The sequence below is a fragment of the Anguilla rostrata genome, chromosome 3 (genome assembly GCF_018555375.3).
Source record: "Anguilla rostrata isolate EN2019 chromosome 3, ASM1855537v3, whole genome shotgun sequence".
In the NCBI taxonomy this organism is placed as follows: Eukaryota; Metazoa; Chordata; class Actinopteri; order Anguilliformes; family Anguillidae; genus Anguilla; species Anguilla rostrata.
Genome location: NC_057935.1, coordinates 35,624,917 through 35,645,543, shown reverse-complemented (window position 1 = coordinate 35,645,543; position 20,627 = coordinate 35,624,917). Strand labels below are relative to the sequence as shown.

At 42.7% G+C, this 20,627-nt stretch overlaps 1 protein-coding gene across 3 annotated transcripts in view; it reads right to left on the bottom strand.

The window, feature by feature from the left end:
• Window positions 1–20,627, bottom strand: part of cerkl (ceramide kinase-like) — a 45,253-nt gene that overhangs the window by 3,902 nt on the left and 20,724 nt on the right. For 2 of the 3 annotated variants that reach the window (XM_064327325.1, XM_064327326.1), the window contains 9 exons: window positions 18,002–18,065; window positions 11,736–11,878; window positions 7,996–8,070; window positions 5,298–5,475; window positions 4,695–4,763; window positions 4,233–4,270; window positions 3,386–3,494; window positions 1,812–1,908; window positions 27–226 (listed from right to left, as the gene is read on the bottom strand). In XM_064327325.1, the coding sequence (XP_064183395.1) occupies window positions 27–226; window positions 1,812–1,908; window positions 3,386–3,494; window positions 4,233–4,270; window positions 4,695–4,763; window positions 5,298–5,475; window positions 7,996–8,070; window positions 11,736–11,878; window positions 18,002–18,065 (973 nt within the window). Of the gene's footprint in view, window positions 1–26; window positions 227–1,811; window positions 1,909–3,385; window positions 3,495–3,929; window positions 4,124–4,232; window positions 4,271–4,694; window positions 4,764–5,297; window positions 5,476–7,995; window positions 8,071–11,735; window positions 11,879–18,001; window positions 18,066–20,627 lie in introns of those variants that run through there. The other variant, XM_064327327.1, reaches the window with a different exon arrangement.

Below are 20,627 nucleotides of genomic sequence, written 5' to 3'. Positions count from 1 at the left end.
CCCACAACTCCATGGGCACTCCCTACCTGATGAGCAGTTCAGAGGGGAGCTCCAGCAAGTCACCATCAATGTTCCAGGGGTAGGTTCCCTCAGAGGAGATTATGGGCCTGTTTTTTGAGTCAAACTCCCCGTTCTCCTCTGATGGTTCATCAGCCCAGCCGCCTCGAAAGCGAGGCCGCAACTTCACTGCCTGGACAGAGTGCGTTTCCACAAAGGTGAAACTGAACTATGGGAGAAAAATAAAGAAAGGCTCTCAATATCATACGTAATGTCAACAGTCATTTCACACAAACACACACACACACACACACACACACACACACATATATATATAATTAAACCAGGGCCTGGTTTGAGTTAGTTTGTGTTGATGTCTAATCTTTGTAACCACTAGGGGGTGCTGAAGAACAGCAATACAGTATTCGGTAAAATGACACCTCATTTGTCCCAAAGGTACCTTACTCTGTGTTACAGAGATACCCCTTAAGCCTTAAGCCAATCCTCAGTCAGTCGGAAAAGACATGCTCCCTGTATTATGGGCTATTACTGGGATGAGGTTAATCACCTCAGCCCGGAAATAACCCCTAGCTGATGGTAAAACCAATGGCTGCTTCTAGTGTACCGAAGAGAACATAGTGGGAACAGCATCCCTGACACCTCCATGAACAATGTCAGAATAGCCAACTTGTTTAGGACACTTCAGTACAATGTCCTTGAGTGTGGAATTGACAAACAGTATACTGCCAGCACAATTATAGTCCCAAGGAGAAGGAACCCCCAAATGTCTTGTGCCCCACATAGTGTAGGCATCCCATTCACTGTTAAAGGTAAGGTAACAGTCTTTAACTGATGAAGAATTAAAAAATGAATTTGGAAGGAATTGCCAATTCCTGCCTCTGCCCCATGATTGACTGCTTGGTGACATTATGCCACTGCGCAAAGACTTCCTGAGGGCCGTGGGAATTTAAAGGTTAACTTTGGAATTGGCCCTCTGATTGAACCAGCCCAGCGGGGGGCCTACTGACCCCCTGACTTCCTGTCAGGTCAAGGTTTAGCCTATTAGCAAGTAATAATACCATTCACTGACAACTGCACCATGCATTTGCTTACATTAGCATTTACAGTAAAAAGGGTACTGTAACTGTGTTTAAATGAAAGACAACACCTACCTATTTACTACCTACCACTCCAAACTTGTTTCGCTGTTTATACATTGTTAATTTTAGTTTTGACTTTGAACTTTGCTTTCTCTGGATGTCTGACTTACAGCATAATCTTTTTTCTATTGTGATAGTCATCCTCAAAAATTTTACTCAACAACCAGCAAAATATTAAACAACCAGTGAGTCATGCAGTAGTACTTTCTCCTCTTTCTGTCTCTGAGTGGAAATTGGGTTGAATTCTGCATTGTTCAAGGAAAGCTGTCAGCTTGAGTAGAAATCATCTCCCACTGTTACTTCTGAGATCCAACAATCTAAACGCACATCTCCAGCCCACGCTGGTTTAAAATACACACACTGGTACACTGCACTCCTTCCAGCCACAGCGTGCCACCTCCTACACTGAGAGTGTATATATAGAATCCAGGTTGGAGAATAGGACTGAATGGCGCTCTTAGCGATAAGGAGGCCGGCCAGCTGGGAAAGAGGCTAATCTGCATTAGTCTGAAAAGTGTTTTACTGGGATCTGAAAATCGGTGAATAATTAGTCTTGACAGTGTACTAGATGTGCTTAATCTGAAAAGCTCATCAAGACTGCCATCACCTGAGGATTCAGTCAAGGGGCTGGCCTTGCTCATGAGGACGCCTCACCTCGTTGTTTACACTGCTGTACCTCTTCAGGTGTTTGATGAACTCTGATTTGGACGTGTTTCCGACTGCAATTAGGGCCATGCCACCATTGTCCAGCCTGCAGTGGGGGCCATCACAGGACAGGGTTCAAAGAGAGTCTCATACTGACATTACCAATAGAATACCATTATCATAGAATAGATTAAACCTTTTCTTTGCTAATTGCAATGTTTACCGATCTTCATCTAGTTTGTCTCCATGGTTCCATGTCATGCTGTTTAAGTGCTTTAGCTGTGTGTGCGTGTGTGTGCGTGTGTGTGTGTGTGTGCATGTCTGTGAGTGTGTGTGTGTGTGTGAGTGTGTGTGCATGTGGGTGAGTGTGTGCACGTGTGTGTGTGTGTACCCTACCTCCCACTCTATGCCTGCTGACTGCAGCTCCAGCTCACTGTGACCCTCTAAATGAATATGCAGAGGCAGGCTGGTGAGCAGGCTTTTGATGTGCGCTGCTTACACCCTCATGGGGTCTGGGCTCAGTCCCGGGTGACGGCAGCCCTGCACTACGCGCTCTGCTGGGAGGTGATCAGCAGCGCGTCTGTGTGTCTTTGTGGAGCTGCGTGACACTGCATGACTAGAGCGCAGTGGACAGATGCTCGGCTCGCTAATCCCAATGACCACTCGGTTTAATCACAGTAATTACCTGCTGATTAGTCCAGTTAGAAGCCTTGACCTGGGCAGTCTGATTCTGCCACTGATTCCAGACCACAGAATTACACCCCCCTCAGCAGAACACCCAGGCCACAGTCTGACAGGGATTTATAATCCAGGAAGTCTAAACTAATCCAGACAGCCTCAGGCACACTAACCTGGTATTGGGGCTTAGTGACACACACAAAGTGGCGGATACAAACGCCAATGCACGCACGCACGCAAACACTCACACTCACGCACACACATGCACACACACACACACACACACACACCTGCTGTAGGAGTAGGGCCTGCACTGCCATCCTCACATACACAGACCTGTACTGCTACCCGCACACATACAGACCTGTACTGCCACCCGCACACATACAGACCTGTACCAACATCTCCACGCATACAAACCTGTACTGCTACCCGCACACATACAGACCTGTACTGCCACCCGCACACATACAGACCTGTACTGCCATCTGCACACATACAGACCTGTACCAACATCTCCACACATACAGACCTGTACTGCCATCCGCACATATACAGACCTGTACTGCCACCCGCACACATACTGTACACCTGCTGTGCCACTGTAGGTTTTTAACACCATCCAACAATCCATACATACAGTGACACGCTTTCAGGGCCTTAACAACCAGATATTCCTTACATACTTGTCTTTAGCACTTAGTGTTCGGGCTCTACACTAAGCTTCAGGCTCTGCTACAGACACACAGTATACTGGTTTTCAGACTTTAATGCTACAATACAATGCAGACACACAAAATGGCAGTTTTAGGTTTTTGATTGATGCTACAGTGTGGATTCACAGTGCTGTGGCCCTGGTGGCAACTGGGACTTTGACCTCAAACCGCAGTTCTAAAATGGCTGACCTGGTGGTGGGAGCAAGTCCTCTGGGAGCCATGGAGCAGATGCAGGGTATCGCCATGATACTAATATTGAGGAAGAGGCCTTGGACAGTCTGCCACTCCTTGTCTTCCTCTAGACCAGACCACACAGAGAGGGTGCCAGTGAGAAAAGGCCTGGAGAAACTGCAGTCTGTAATAAAGGGTTCTGCCACGGTCTGAAGACGTATCTCTACCACCACTATCACCACTCTGCAGGGCATTCTCAATCCAAGATCACTCTTATCACTTGTATCCTTCTACTTTGTTCCTGTACTTTCATATTATCACACAAGTACTGTACCTCCTGTATCACTGTCATGTTACATGTACCTCCATTCAAAACTTATATTGCACTTGTATCATTGTGTTGATGTTGTAGCTTGTTGTCATAACTCCTAGTTTGACATAACATTACTATCTGACCTAGCCTATGCTTACTGTGTGAACTGAACTTAATGTGTTCATGGCTATGAATAACTGTTGCATAATGAGTATTGTACCTTATCAGACCCGTGTTTTGTAGTTGTTCCAATGACCTTCAGTATGCACCTATTTTACGTCACTTTGGATAAAAGCATCTGTCAAATAAATGTAATGTAATGTAAGGGGCAACATAGCTCAGGACGTAAGAGTGGATGTCTGGCAGTCGGAGGGTTGCCGGTTCAATCCCCACCCTGGGCGTGTCGAAGTGTCCCTGAGCAAGACACCTAACCCCTAACTGCTCTGGTGAATGAGAGGCATCAATTGTGAAGCGCTTTGGATAAAAGCGCTATATAAATGCAGTCCATTTATATAAATGCAGTCCATTTAATGTAAAGGGTTCTGCACTTACCTGAGGCTCCGCCTCCAATGTCCGTCACCTTTTCCGCACTGCAAGAGAGGCCCGGTATCAGTTTGATTTTTATGTAGTCCAATTACGGTCTTCTCAGTCTTCAGCTTTTTAAAAACCACTATGAAAATATCAATGATTCAACTGCTTGTCAAGGCATGAATAGTAATAAATGAAAATGAAAATGATGGCAGAAAATATGAAAATGTTTGCGTGACGAATCTGACCATAGAAAGAAAAATACCTGAGGTGGCTACAAAATGCTTAGAGTTCCGGAAGCGAGTCATTTAGAAACTGGTTTTACAGGCTGACCTTCCGCATTTGAGCTCTTTTGGTCTGTACCCAAGGGGTACATCGGCAAGGGGGTATGCTTACAATGCTGTTGAAATAAAGGCAGTTTTTGCGGCCGAGAAGAGTCAGGGGAAAGGGGCACGGGTGGCTGTGAGAGAGCTTACTGTCCCCTACCATTTTGGCTCCTGCGTTGTTCCTTGTGCCTGTTTCTGGAGCAGAAAGGATACCTCGCAGTCTTCAGGCCTGCAGAAAGAACACTTATGAAAAAGCAGTAAATCACATTTTCACTGCAGATCTTTCTCCTGAACTTTCACTTTGGTGCATTACTTTATATCTAATTTATCTCTAATTGAGTATCTAATTATATATTTTCTTATCTAATTAATTGTTTGATTTACATACTATTCCTCCTTCTAATATTTTACATTATACTTTAATATACATTATTCTTTCCTTTGTATGCATTTTTGGCAAATATAAAATACAAATGTATGTCTGACTTGCTAATATGGCAAGTTAAAACAGAAACTAAGATGAAAGGGAGCTCAGCAGTCAGACGGGCTGGGGACAAATGGGCGTTTTCTGGTAGATTCTGTACTATGTGGCATAAACACGGAAACCTTGAACCCAACTTTTGTCGATGGGTGGGGCAGGCCTGAGGCAGACAGACAGACAAAGAAAGCTGGAGTGGGTGTGGTCAGTGTGGTGCGGTGGTGGGAGGTGACAGTGCGTGTCAGTGCGAAGGGAGAGGGCAGGTTGAAACTTGGTCGGCCTTACTTCAGGTTCGCCAGTGATTTGATCATGGCAAACTCCCGCCGCTGGCTGGGTGGCATCCAACGGTGCCTCTCGGCCAGCGCCAGCGTACGTCCGCCAAAGCCAAACATGGCGGAGAATCCGAAACGCAGCAGCTGACCTTGCGAGCTGAAGCTGCAGACATCCACGGCTTGGTGGTGCCCTGAACAAAGAACAAAGACATGCCTCCTAGATCTGTACACCCAACACCACTCCACCTATTCCTCCATCAAAAAATCTATCCAACCCTCCTGTGTCTGTACAGCCAACACCACACCAACACCTTTCTGTCAATCAATCTATCATCCCCCCTGAATATGTCAACTCAATGCCACATCCATCCCTCCTGCATTTGTAGCATAATCTACCTATATTCTTGTCCATTCATTAATCCATCTGTCCATAATTTGTAGTTTATATAGGGGTGGGGGAGGGGGCCAGGAGAACATTATTAATCTCCTCAACAATGCCAGTGGATGCCAGCTTCTCCCCAGCCACCAATTAACAGTCCCCCCCCCCCCCCCCCACTATACAATCATACTCCTGTCACAACATAAACGCATCCATCCACAAATTTACTCAATGAACATCTAGGTCTTGTACAGTAACCATGGTTACCTGAGAATTTACACATCAATGACTGAAGAAGCTCTACCTGTTATAGGTTTGAACCTTTCCCAGTAGTTCTGAGAGGACTGGCATCAACTGGTTGGGGGATAAGCAAGGACCGTCGAGCTGCAGCACTGGGAGTTCAGGCGGCCTCTTTAAATGGCTCAAACTTGCTCACTAGCCGGGGCCCCTGGAGCGCACCCATGGGCCTGGTGGCCCTATTGGCTGCTCTTTGTGCCGAGGGAAGAGCGGTCCCCTGTGCTCGCCCGCATTCCTGACCTCCTTTTGTGCCACCCATATATGGCTCCTCGCGCCTCATGCATTATTCATGAAGGCCAGAAAATCCCGCCAGTTGGCCTTTTTCACATGCGTAAAGTTCGCTTAATTAGAATTTAATACGCCCTAGATTGGCCCCTGCTGGATAAACACCCCACCCCGCTCCTGTTAGATGTCTTGTGTGATGCCATTATTTTTATTTACATTCTTTCGCCTGCGAGCGACGAGAAGGTACATTTTAAGACAAAGGAAGCAGCCTCTGATGTACGCTTTCATCCAAGCTTACACTTTTCGTGGTGCAATGTATGATTAAGGCAGAGATAGTGAGGCAGACTGTGAGTAGTGAAATGCTTTCTAATTATTTACGTGAGATAAAACAGACACACTCGGTACAGACTGATCGGCAGTTAGGCTGCACAGATTTTAATACTCTAAATCTTGCAATGTGACCGACAAAATGTGAAACTAGAGAAGTTAACCAACTAAATTTATAATCCCTGGGCACGCTCATGCTGTACAAGGAACATCACATGTCTACACTCAAAATTAAGAGAACATCAACTGTCTATAAACTCAATTAAGATAACATCATCGGTCTTTACTCAGTGTTAACAGAACATCACCTGTCTATACTCAGTTAACAGAACATCACCCACTTATACTCACTGTTCACCCAAACAGAAGATCTCATTCACAGTTAATGGAACATCAACCATCCAATTCACTGTTAACAGGACATCTTGTGTCTCACTCACTGTTAAGTGGACATCACTCATTTCACTGGCTTTTCTCAGAACATCTCTCCACTCATCGTTAACAGAACATCTCTCATCTCTCATAACGGTGTTAATAGAGCTGGCCCACCACCAGTCCTAACCTTCTTTATTTTCAGGCCCAGAATTAAAAAGACACACAGAAAAGTGATTCAATGAGCAGTTGGCGGCAGCTCTGGAGCAGGATAGGTGTAGCAGCCATAATTTAACATAACCCTTAACTCTTCCTTTTAATTTCCTTGAGACATTATTTCACTGCTTAGCTTTTTGCTGGGGAAGTCTTGCTACATGCAGATCCCTACAGAAGGACTCGTTAGTCATACAGTACTAAAGCCTGGAAGAGTTTACACAGTCAACACAATGGACACAATTTGTTGTGTACAAAAAATACATTTAAAAAATGAATGAATTAACGATGAGAGACGCTGTGCACAAGAACAGGCTCGACGTCAAGGGAAACTGTAAGAAAGCTCCTTTTCAGGGGAGGACAAAAGAGCGCGAGCCAGGGCCGTCCCCCTCACATCTGAGCCCCCCTGCTCCCCTGGGACTACGCTCCTCTCCATAGCAGCGGTTCCCACATCCAGCGTTCACGAGACAGGCCCGGAACTCGCGCCCATCCAGGGACCTAATTAAGCACCAGACTGCACCTAACACGAGGTTCAGCCCGGCGCGGAGCGAAAACTGCTTCACACGAGCGGGAAATGACAACTTGCCGGCCTCAAGCATAAACACCAATCACATTTACACTAATGTAACTAGGAGCGAGCTCCCAAAAATCAGTTCAGAGCCATGAATGAATGATGCTGCAAGAGGCTTATTGCACATTAGCAATTAAAAAATATATATTCTAATGATGTCATGCATCGCTATTCTCAACCAAACTGTACATAGTTTGCTGGTACATAATGTCTCAATATGGATTCCACACATACACACACATACAGATATATGAACATAATGCATAGTGTTGCTTAGTAAACCCTTAGGAACTGCATTTAACGCACAGCAAGGACAAATGGATTTACCCATGATGATATGCATTGCAGCTGTGACAGGATGTCTTATTCCATGAACGGAGCAGGCAACAATATCAGTGGAGCCTACAAAGAGAGAGAGAGACAGAAAAAGAAAAAGAGAGAGAGAGAGAGAGAGAGAGAGAGGCGTGAACTTCATGTGGTATGAGGCAAATTTCGTCACATGTACCAACTTCTAAATATCACAGCACACCTTAAGCCACCTTGTCTTTTTCTTTCTTTTTCATTTGCATATAACTTTTTATAAAAAGCACATTTTGAAAATGTACATAATAAGTAAAGGAGAGTTAATGAGTAAAAAAGATGGACCTTGTTTTAAAAGGCATCAATTTACCTTAATACTGTCAGACACCAATTAAACTCATTTACCTTCCTGGCAGCGGCGAGGAAAGAACAGGTGTCTGTATTTGTACTGATTACTGACGGAGACAAACAGCAGAGAGCGGGCTGCCCTTGCCGGGTGAGCGGGCATTTCCTTTCATGTGGCTATCTCCCTGTTCTGTTTGCTCACATTAACAGGTAACCAGAACAAATGCCTGTAAATGAGTTCACGAGGGGGCGATGAACTGGCTCCTCCCCTGCTCCCGTTTTCCAGATGCACACAGTCCAATCTCTCATGCAGCAGCTCTTCTGCGACTCAAAATTTCAAACGGCTCCAGAGGGTTAATTTCGGTGACTGCTTTACTACCTGAACTGTGTCTGGTGAGAGGAAAACTTGCTTTTATTTGTGAGTTAAGGGCAATTCAAGGGCAAATGTTGAATGAATCCAGGCCAATGCAAACTCCACACTGAAGTGTTACGGTACACCACCAAATTAAAAATAAAAAACAATACTAAAATTTGCTAGAAAGGAAAGCTTATTTATTTTATTGTAACAATATAGTTTTACTTCTTGTAAAACAATGGAATGTGTAGCTCCAATCAATAAATTAGTATTTTAATAGCATGTTTACTTTCTGCGTGAATATATAACCTTTTATGATTGTATTACGTTTATAAAAATCTACACATTGAGTATGCGCTCAAGCACTTGCCATCCTGAAGCGACGAATTCTGGTCGAAAATGAAACAATACTTGGCTTACGAACACCAAAAGTGCCAAGCCTGGTCCTGAAATACTTTGTCCAGGACTTTGTGTCCATTTTGAAGATAGTCTAAGCTGACTGGGGATGCTAAGGATTGAAAATTTAGCATTGAGAGATTTTACAAACACAAACCAAGATCATCATTTCACACACTTTCTGGCTTTTATTAATATTCTAGCTTAATGAAATATGTTTATATTTACTAGTTAATGTGCAAGGCATGTTCCATAACCATTAACATTATTTGAAAATCAGTTAAATTTACCATGGATTCAAATACAGTATAATGAACACATCTAATCAGTGAATGCTAACTGAATTATCTTATACATTTATTACTAATAGCAGAAACAGGGTATGATTAAATTACTCCTATTAGGTAAGCATACGATATGGTACCCATAATTCTGTTTGTTTGCTCTAGTTGATAAGCAACAGATACCAGTCGAGCTTTAGTTCCAAGACAGAAAATAAGGCATTTCCACCCAGTACACTAAACTCACAATCCTTTTTATTCCTTTCCCTGCCCAAAACGGAGCCCCTCCCCCCGGCCCTGCCAGTCGCTCTAGGGAGAGGACTAACGTGCTGCTCACCCATGTACCGCGTGAAGGATGGTGAGAGTGAACATGCAGAAATTTGCGGGTGGGGGGGTTGGGGGGGAGGAAAAAAAAACGTCCTTGGAAGTGCAGGCACTTCTGCAGAACAATTAACTTAATTAAGCAGACAGCATGAATATTCATAAGGCTGTTAATGTCTCCCACACCCAGGCAGATGAATGTGATGAAATGACTTGCTAGTCAAGCATATCTGAAAGTCTCATAAAAACTGCACCAACATTTTGGTTCTTTGCCTGAAATATCAAAGAAATTAACAGTCCCTGTGAAATGCTTCAGACCTGGCAAATTAATTGGAAGCTCAATTTATATGCCATATATACCATACTGCATACAGCATGCTTGCAAGTTTTTAATTATCCTCTACATTAAACTCCAGCACTGATTAGGTATGTTTGCTGTGTTATACATATAATGTTATATCTGTTCTTTTAAACTCTAATCCTATTGAGTCCCATTTTACTGAGTAAGTGGTAATAGTTTTTGGGCAGTCCTGCTTCAATTAAACAATATTTCCATTGCTACTTGTGTAGAGATCACTCACTTAAACCGACGATGGACAAAGAGCTTAATGAAGCCATTTGCAAAAACAAATTTAATATTTAAAAATTGCAGTTAGGTTTCATAGCATTCAACTGTCACTTAACTGAGGCTCTTAAATATGAGATGGAGTATATAACTGTTGTATCTGCTGTAAATAATAATGTATGTTCATTATAATTTTTTTTACATCAACATTTATTTTACATTCCCACTGTGAATTGAAACAAGGAAATGGTTGGTTAAAAAACACGTCCACACAAAATATTTGCCTCAACAAAGGTGGAGAGGCGGGAACTAGAGCAGCTATCTCAGCCGGTTAGACTGATCCCTTTATTAAGCGTCTATTTTAAGGGAGGACGGCATCTTCCCTGTTTTTGTGACGGGAAACTGTTTACAAATAATCCCTGGGGAACACGTGCGCTAATGAAGAGAAACAGTGACCTCAGCGCGTCCAATTTACTGGGAGTGCGGAGTTGGAGGGCTTCCATCTCTCCTAACAACGGCACTCAATTTCGCTGCACCTGAAATGACAAGTGAAGGTCAAATTGTTGGCCCAAAAAAATAAAAGCCCCCCCCTAAACCCTCCTCGCTTTCTGCTTCTGTAACAGGACCGCTTTGCAGCCTTTGCCTATTTTTCCCTCAACGTTTCTGTCAAAATGTCAGAGCGTTCTGTAGCCACGACGATTACGCGGACGCTAACCTAATGAATGCTCACGGTTTTACAAGGAGGCAGACTCAAGCTGAAGTGCGTCTCTGTTTCAGATGCACTTGTGAGCAATTAACTCTGCACATAACCTTACAATTTAATCTCAGCTGCCTGCAATTAAATCAATTTGATAATCATATACTTCGTCTGTGTTTGTTTATCAGGAGTGGAGCTTCAGAATGTGACCTGGTTTTGAATGCAACCGCTTCACTAAGTTATCAAGCTCTTATGAAACACTTCATCTTATATTTATTTATTTATTTATTTAATTAGCACAGGAAACAAAAAGAAGAAAAAAATGCAAAATATACAGTGGACTTATACATTTTAAAAGTAATCATGAGTTGTTATGGTCATGAAGAGCTGTCCAAGGAAGACCGAAGAAACCCCTCAGGGTTTATCGAGTGGCTTCCTTAACAACACAGACGTATTGTTTTGGATTACTTTGTAGTTCACAGGTTACCTATTACGCAATAAGCAAAAAGTTGTGAATTAAGTGACGTTTGACATTTTTCTTTACACAGATTGGGGCAAAGGTCAAAGTAATGGGAAGGAAGTCGATTAAAGACTTTAGCTCCTCTGAAATAAAGACTGACCAAGTCTTTATAAAGATCTTCTATGTTCCTAATGGCTAAAATTAGCTTGCCTGCACCACAACCTCTCGAGTCAGTGGGATGCGTACTCACAAGCATGCGTGCGAAAACGCGCCCCAAACTTAGGCCCGTCGGAGAGGGGACTGGGGACAGCTGCGAAAGTGAGTGAGTCAGCACCCTTTCTCCTCACCTGCTGGTATTACCCCGAGAGGAAGTGCTGCTCGGACAGGCGTGAAGATGGAGTCTGTGTCTCTCCCAGCATCCATCTGGGCCCGGAGCAGCAGCCCATGGACCACCTCGGCGACGGAGCCATCTCCCCCGACAACCACCACACTGTGGGAGAGAGCAGGACAGCATGTCAGGCAGGGCCAGAACAACACACACACCATGGACAAATACATACTGACATACTGTACACACATACACACACAAACACATGCACACATTCACGCACACACATGTACATACACACACAAACACACACACACTCACACACCTCACATGTAGCCTACAAATATGTTAATTCACTGCCTGGCCACAAAAATAAAGCAGCAAGTGTCATGTACATTACTGTTGTTTACAACAATTTCAGTTAATCAAAAGACTATGATTCCTATCACATGTAGTACAATGGACTATTGTGTGTGGATTTATCAGGGCTGCATGAAACATGCATAATAATTGGAAAATTGACTTTTTTCCACGAAGGGAGGAAATCAAGCTTCAGTAAGGCTGATCCCACTAATCTGGTTTAAGCACATTAGTGATAAATGAACACTGTGGGACAAAGCTGATCAGTCTCATTTCAGAAATGAATTTCAACAAACCCGAACCAATTCGCAATTATATTACTTCAGCTCCATGGCCTCTAGGAATGAATAGATATCGCATTTTGTGCATATTGAATAGATGAAATTTCGAAAAAAATGGATCAATTCTGAAATTCTGTTGCCCCTTGATTCTGTTGGAGGGGGGGGGGGGGCATGCAATATCAGTATTTATCATTAATTGAATGTGAATATACGAATACAGCATCCTTTATTGAACTACTGCAACTAATAAAAAGAAAAAAAACTAAGTGCAACATTTCTATGCTGAATAAAGATTATACACTAGTTAAGATTATTAACATGAATGAAATAAATGCATAGAACATGAATGCTATGAAAAATGACTAATGGCATACAAAATAAAGTTAAATTACGCCCTCTAAAGGCCTGGTCAACAAGTGAAATTTAATTAAAATTTTCAAAGAGGTGCACAGTCTCTTCATTCCTTTGGGGTTGTAAAATTATTCTGCTGCTAACCTAAGAAACTGTCTTATATTTTGATCCTTTTAAAAAAATTTATAAACATGTTTGTAGGCCTATGCTGCATTCGATCCGGTGGTGAACCAGATTGGTCTCGGCTGCGCCGGCTGGTGGAGACAGCACAAGCACCTGGATTGCGTTAGCTAATCAGCCCAGGTGCATAAAGGTGTGCTGCTCTCCACAGTTTGGGACCGAGACCAGGAGCTCACACAAAATTGTTGATTTTCGTGGCTTTGTTTAGTGTTGGTTTAACAAAGTGTTTAAGAGTGTTTAACGGAGCACAAATCAAAAATTAAACCGCCACTGGAAAGTTGGAAAAGCTGGCACCGGCTGGAAAGCGGGCCAGCTACGGGCAGCACACTGGAAAGTGGCAGTGCCGTTTTACTTTCTTTTGTCTTTGTAATGTCTTTGTAAACTTGTTGTTTTAGTTTATTGTTTTTGCCTGTAACCCATGAGGGGGAATGGTGAAGATGTTAGTTTATTTCATTTTGTGTTTGTGTGGGTGTGCTCTCTCTTTTTCTCTCCATGCAGCAACCAACGGTGTTTCCCAGAACTGCCGCATCTCCCTCCCAGTGGTGTCACACTGGCGTGTAACAGCCTACTTTACAATGACACATTTTAATCCATGCTGTGAGTTCAACATTTCTTAAATAATATAATTTGGCTGAAAAAACTGGTAGAAAACATCTTGGCGCTGCCCTCTAACATTTTAAATATGCTTTCTACATTCCACTATGGCCCCACCCTAATCCTGATATCAGAGTACCTCTGTGGAGGTATTACTACATCAAGTAGATGTCAATCAAATTGGCTAGAGTGGTTTTGGCCCAATCTTTTTCAAACTGTAAAAAGATGGCAGCCTGTTCATAAACTTTCTTAAACAGACCACTGAAATGTTTCTGAAAACATTTGAGGTAAGAAATAGCCCATGTAATTTCTGAATCTTCACTCATATTTCATCCACAACACCCAGTTTGACAGTTTGATCTGAGTTTCATGAGCCAGGCGCAGCTACGCTGTACAGATTCATTTGTACAAATGTATTTTCATACTTTATGCAAATGAGATGGACACACCGACTCCACCTACCACTGGACCCATTCAAAATTGTGTAGTAGGCAATGCCAGGCTGAAACAGTGAATGTGATTACTCAAGTAGTGAGAGTGATGTAACTCAAGTAGTGATGTAACTCAAGACATATTGGTTAGTTATACATTTTACAAAACATATATCTACCGAATTATTATGATTTTTTTGGGTCAGCTACATTTATTTGTGGATCAGTTAAATTTATTCATTTATTTATTTTTGACACAATAATACCCCCGTATGCTTGCCTGTCTAGTTAAATATGCATGTCTATGCCCCTCGCATACCATTGGAATATTGCGTTGGATGGCATGATTGGTTAAGACACCCTAAACAAAAAAATCCATGTGCAGTGGCTGTCGCTGCATTATTGAAAATTGTCATACAAGCCAAGAATATATTTTGTTGATCTAAAACAGCTATATGCCAGAAATCCAGCATTGTGCCGGAGAACTTTAAGCCATGCTAGTAACATAACAATGCTATTTTTTTTTTGGTCTCTTGGCAGTTTGAGCATACATTCATTACATTAATAATCACATTCATAATCTCCAACTATGAATTTGTCACAGTAGTAGGTTGTCATATGGGCAATTAAGCATATCCACATTGCCATTTCTGAACAAACGGCAAACTTCAACATAAAGACAGCATGGTCCAATAATAAATTAAATCTTATTTCCAGAATGTGACATTCTGCAGCGACTGGCTGCTGCAGCAACTGCTGCGGTGTCGCTAAATTGCAGGGTATGCGGGCGTAGAGGAGCGAAGCAGGGCTTTGGGCAAAATGAGAGCTGCCCACTGTCCCTGCAACGCCTGGAAGCCAATCAGCTTTATCTCCCCGGGCCTAATGTTCTGGCACTGGCAATACATTCTGCTAACAAGTCGAGCACTCTATTTCCCATCCATCACCAGGAAGCGGGAAGGCAGTAAAAATCATGTATAAATAAGAGCTCTTAATTTGAGGTGCTGATAATTAACATTAATGTGTGACTAGAATGATTGTGACGGCAGCAGTCGTGGCACCACTTTAACATTGTCATTGTGATACATGTTCTTGTGTGGTAAAGAAAGTAGACACTATATAGTTTTACTTGATTGAGAAATGCTAAACAAAAAAAAAACATGTTACATTTAGAAAGAACTTATGTTGCAGGAGAGTATTCAAAAATTTAAATCTATTACTGAAGAATTGTGTGTTTAGCGGTACCTTTTACTACACTGTCAGTGGCTGTCCTATAGGCAAATCAAAACCCTTACTTTGGAATTTCACATTTGTGAAATTATATGCAAAATATGTGACAAACAGAATAGTATGTTAAAATGAGCAGACATCAAATTTGTACAGTGAACCTGTCATCACATTAATTGCCAGTATCATTAAAGTAGTTCATACTGACAATGTGAGGATGTCAAAAGAAATGTGAAATATGATGTGTCATTAAGAATCCATTTAAATTTGAACATCTTTTCACACTTTATGACAGACTATAGTCCATGATATCTTCAGCGCCAAGATGGTGGAGGTTTCCAAACCACTCCAAATAATGGTAGCAGCCTCTGGTTGTGAAGCTGTTGTTCAGCTAGGAGCGGCTGACAGGTCTACCCAACTAATATATATTTACATTTCCAATATTACATTGTTAAATTAGAAAAGTGATATTATGTACAGAAAACTTTTACCTGTTGCAATTCATAAATATGTTCTTCTTTACTTTCAGTAATTAAGCAATATGCCATTATACTTCACTCGAGTATATTACTTAAAATATTATGATACTGCCTTTTAAAAAGAGCTAGTAACCTGTAAGAGTAACCACGGTAGCAGTTGATAAAAATAAATATATAAATGAATAAATAAAAACATTCTGCTTTTGTGTGCACTAATTGCACTCTGACAGTTTTGCCAATGTTATGAAAAATTAATAAACTGTTTGGCTTTCATATTGACTCTAATTTTTCATCTTAAAAATGATCCTGTTTTACAAACATTGAAAAGGGTATTTCAGGTTAAGTAGCTCAGGGATCCTGACCAGACAATTAAGAGGTTGTGCCATGAATTGAAAATAATCATTTTGTGCAACATTTGCATTCTGTGCAGTATTGTACAAAAATCATTTTCATTACCAAACTATTCACCACAGACCCGGAACACACCAAAAGATTCAGATCAGTAGCTGATCGTCACTGTCATTAAGTCATTAGTAAATTTTATAGTCTGTGTTTATATTTTAAATACTACTGTGATACATTACTTATGAAAATTATTTATTTATTTATTTATTTATTTATTTATTTAATATTTTCATTAATCAAACAAGGGTTTCATACAATACAAGAATAATCTGGATTTGCAGAAGTACTGTCAAATGGCAAGAAATTGTTTTTAATTGCAAAATTTGCCAGATATTCTACACTGCACATGCTGTACCATATCTGATGTCTTCATGCACAAAAAATATTTTCCACAGATGGGCAAATTCATGAGGAACCACCACTAGTGACAATCTGACCATGCATTTTGTACATCTTAGCATCTTGGGATACCTGCTCAACAACAGGTTGTGTGTGTTGTCATGGCTCATTTTCCCTCCACATTTAATACTGGCCTCCACAACATGAAACTCACAGAAGATGTAAAGAGAACATATTTACATAATGAAATAAAGTCAAACGGAAACAAGTGACCCAATTTTTAAAAGCTCAATTTTCAGCTCTAAAACTGTTTAAACATTTTTCTAGTCCACTTGGGGACAAAGATGTGACAGTCTTAAATAGGTCAATTTTGACCATCTGTATCCCCTGAAGAGTTGGTCACTCAAGTCCGAAATCAGCACAGCAGGCATTTCTCACATAGGCAACCATTAGTGGAAATTTTGGTCAGAACAGAAATAGAAAGAAAAATCCTTTGCTTCTTGGACTGGCCGTATATGGAACAAACCATAATGTGGTCTAAGAGGTACTCGGCGTAAATGGAGCAGGAGAGGAATCGTCACTGAGAGGAGAATAATGGGCTCAATCCTCACCTCTTGACCTTGGGCCTCTAACCAATCTGACGTACCGGATCACTCTTGCGCAGACAGCAGGTCTATGCAGGAACACATTAGTGCCCTGGGGGCTCCATGGTGAAAAGTCTACACTCAAAGACTCAAGCTTTTTTCAGTCCGATTTCTTCAACAACGGCTAACGTGGCTTGCACCGTGCCACCCCTCAGCTATGACTATTCTGAACCTGTAGTTTTTGTTCCGTCACTGCTAGCTCCTGCATAGTTTGTTCTTTTCTCGTCCCTCTCTCTCGTCCCCACCCCATCGTCTGAACAAAGTCTCACACTGGTGTGCGTCGATGGCAAGTCGGTCTTCCAATTGAGGAGATGGGGAGGGGGTCCAGGCAGGGGGAGGAGTCTGGGTGGGGGGTGGCTCCACCATTGGACGGCGTGGCAGACGCTCGGTACCCGGGGCCCGGAAGCGTTCGCCAGGTTCTAACGGCGCTTTAAAGCGGGCGCGGCGGTGTGGCGAGGGAAAGCTCGGCGCCAGCAGTCCTCAGGACGGAGGCACTTCATCACCGCTTCCCAAATAGGTAATTAAAGTGCCACCTGCCGTGCTGTGCCGGAGAGAGCTCCTTCAGCGAGGCCCGCACTGCTGGGCAGCTCCGCTCAATATTTTAATCAAAGCATTATCACTCATTTTTAAACCTCGCCGGCTCCCCCGAACCCTGCTTTATTCATCACCGCTAAATGCCATCTTAGGAGAAAAGGGCAGAGCGGGGAGGCGGGATCCGTCTTTTCGGCTTCTGCTCCGCGCCCCCCTCCGCTCGCATCGCGGCCCAATGAAGCTCGCTTTTAATCTGCTACTGCGCTTCACTGGCATTTCGGTAAACGTACATCTCTCTTTTTTCTGACCGGCGCCGAGCAACAAGAAAAGAAACAGGCTGAAGTTTCAAGAATCAGCTTGCTTTGACTCCACTGATGGGGAGAAGCTGAATGCGTTACACTGTTACGGAGAATGAGCGCTTGGAGAGTCTCACGCAGCCTTCAAGCAGAGAGCGCAGACGACTTACCCGTCATAATCATCCAACTTGCATTCTTTCAGGACGGAGAGGGCGTGTCCCTTCCTCTGTGTAACTGGGGGAAGAGAAGAGGAGAGTGTGCCTTAACTTAAGAGCAGTGAAATCAGAAGGCTGGCAGCGACTGCCTTTTGCACCTTTAACTAGTGCCCGCAGAGAGGCTGGAAGGGAGCATATGGTGCTGGCTGTAAAGCAGAATTTATATTTGTGTTGTTCTTTGCATATTTAATGGAGGGAGGAGGACTTGTACAAACAGCCAGTATAGGCATGGAATGGCATCATTTCTCCAAAAACGAGACTGGGTCAACGATGCCATCTACCGCGGTCATAAGTGTGCCCTGGACCCTTTTTCATGTGGAGAGGGTCATGGAACGACCGAAATCCTCTCTGGGGAGGACCTTCTTCAAAAAAAGCGGATTTTTGGAGGGGTCAAGCTCTGGCCACAGAGAGCGTTGGGGGGGGGGGGGGGGGGGGGGGGGGGGGGGGGTGGTGGGCGGGCGGGCTCCCCTTCCACACCTCTCGAAAGAAGAAAGCCAGCGAGGTTCGGAAAAGGGCCGGGGGTTTTGGGGGAGGGGGGCTGGCATGTCGCAGATGGCACCCGCACAGCGCTTCACGTATTCCAGTGCACCTCCACCAGAGAGACAGGCTCCAGCTGCACCCATCAAACATTATCAATGACTGATGTGACACCTGCAGATGGACTTCTAGTGTAAGAATGTGCCTCAGTACAGGCAAGACAACATGAATTTCTCATGCCTGTCTGTCCCAAATACCAGATTAACTTTTGTAATAATCATCAGCTATTATAATCTACGACAGCAACAATAACTATACTGAGCATTTTAAACATCTCAGTTTATTTCAGCTTTCTATTTATACAGAGCAACAGCAACTGTGAATTACATCCAATAATATTGGCAGTTCAAACTGACTGTTGTCAACAGTGGTCATTTGATTTGATGGATGTTTTTTTGCTGAAGAAAATATGCATGTAATGAAAGGTACATGCATGCACACATGCACACATGCACGCACTCTCTCACACACTCACACTCACACTCTCAGTCACACACACACGCACGCACACACTCACATTCACACAAGCAGTGTGATATGTTCGCCACACATTGACTAAGAGCACGTGATTCACAGATTTAGATTCTAAGTGACCGTCCTCTGAGGGGGCACTGGTGTTGACATCAGTGATGTTGAAAAGGCATTTGTGCTAGAGCGGTCACATTTCATCCACTTCAGTACGTTCCTCGAGAAACCTGGAAAGTCATTACTGTATTCACACAGCAAAATGTAGGAAAATGAACAGGGAGCTAAACACAGGCATAGATCAAAATCATGCACAATCAATGCATTTTCCATTACAAATATAAATACTCATATTTTTGTATTATATATTAAATTGTATAGTGTAGTGTATATACATGACTGGATATACGACAGTGACTCACAGATACGAAAACTAATTTCACAAATCATTGTTCCCATTTGGTCATGCAATTTGTGTGATTGACCTGCAGGGGGAGTGTCTGACAGTAAAAATAATGACCGACACAGTGGCAGAAAGGGACCTCATTTAACGCTTAATCTGTCAATCAAAACTATGACTGAAGTGATTTGTAGGCAGTTAATGGTTTTATTAAGGAACAACACTGTGTAGAAAGCATCTGCTGCAATAAAGACACATATTACAGATATTTTAATTTGCTATCCTCCCACTGTAGTGGACAGATGTATTTTTAAATGCAGTTAATGTACATTAACTGCAATGCTTGTGATCTCATATACGGCTTTCAAAATTAGGAATAATTTAATACTAGAGGTCTTCCAGAGTAGAACAGAAATATTAAGTGTACAGAAATGTATTGCAGATGCAAAACTGCACTGGCCTATATTCAGCTTTTAATTTTTATTTAATGTACAGAATTTGTCAATGCATAAATACTTTCTCACCAAATAGATGGAAATCAAACAGGCTTATTCCCACAAACCAGGATTATTACTGAAGTTAAGCCATCATGATTCTGTAGTTCAAGCCAAATGTGAAGTGTCTTCTCAATTCTAATTCCATTTGTAGAGGCCAGATCCTAGAATGAGATCTTTAATTTCTATTAGGCAAAGCACCTTTTAATGGTTCCACCTCGACCACCCCACTACCCCTGGGAGTGCATTACCAGAGAGAAGATTATATTACTGTTCAAATGGCTTTTGGAATCAGGTAGTGGAGTTCATTAGTGCCCAGATTGTGGGATCTTCTTGATGTGAGACCCGCCTGCTGGGGCTGGGGGGTGGGACCACGAGGTGGGGGGTTTGGGATTGCTACCTCAACACCACCCCCCTCTCCCCCCGCCCCTCATCACAACAGATGGAACCTGCTCCTCCCACTGGGTCAAGTTTCCCCAAGAGCAGACCCTACTCTTATCTGCGTAGAACACTTTAGACATTCCACACCGTGATATTACAGCCACACAGGTACCACTGCATGCTCACAATATTATAGTACCACCACCTAACATGGTGCTGATGCTAGGATACGGTGGTGTTTGTAGGGCTAATAAACTGGCTAAATTAAATACTCTGCCAGACTGAGCAAACCTTTTATTCAAAT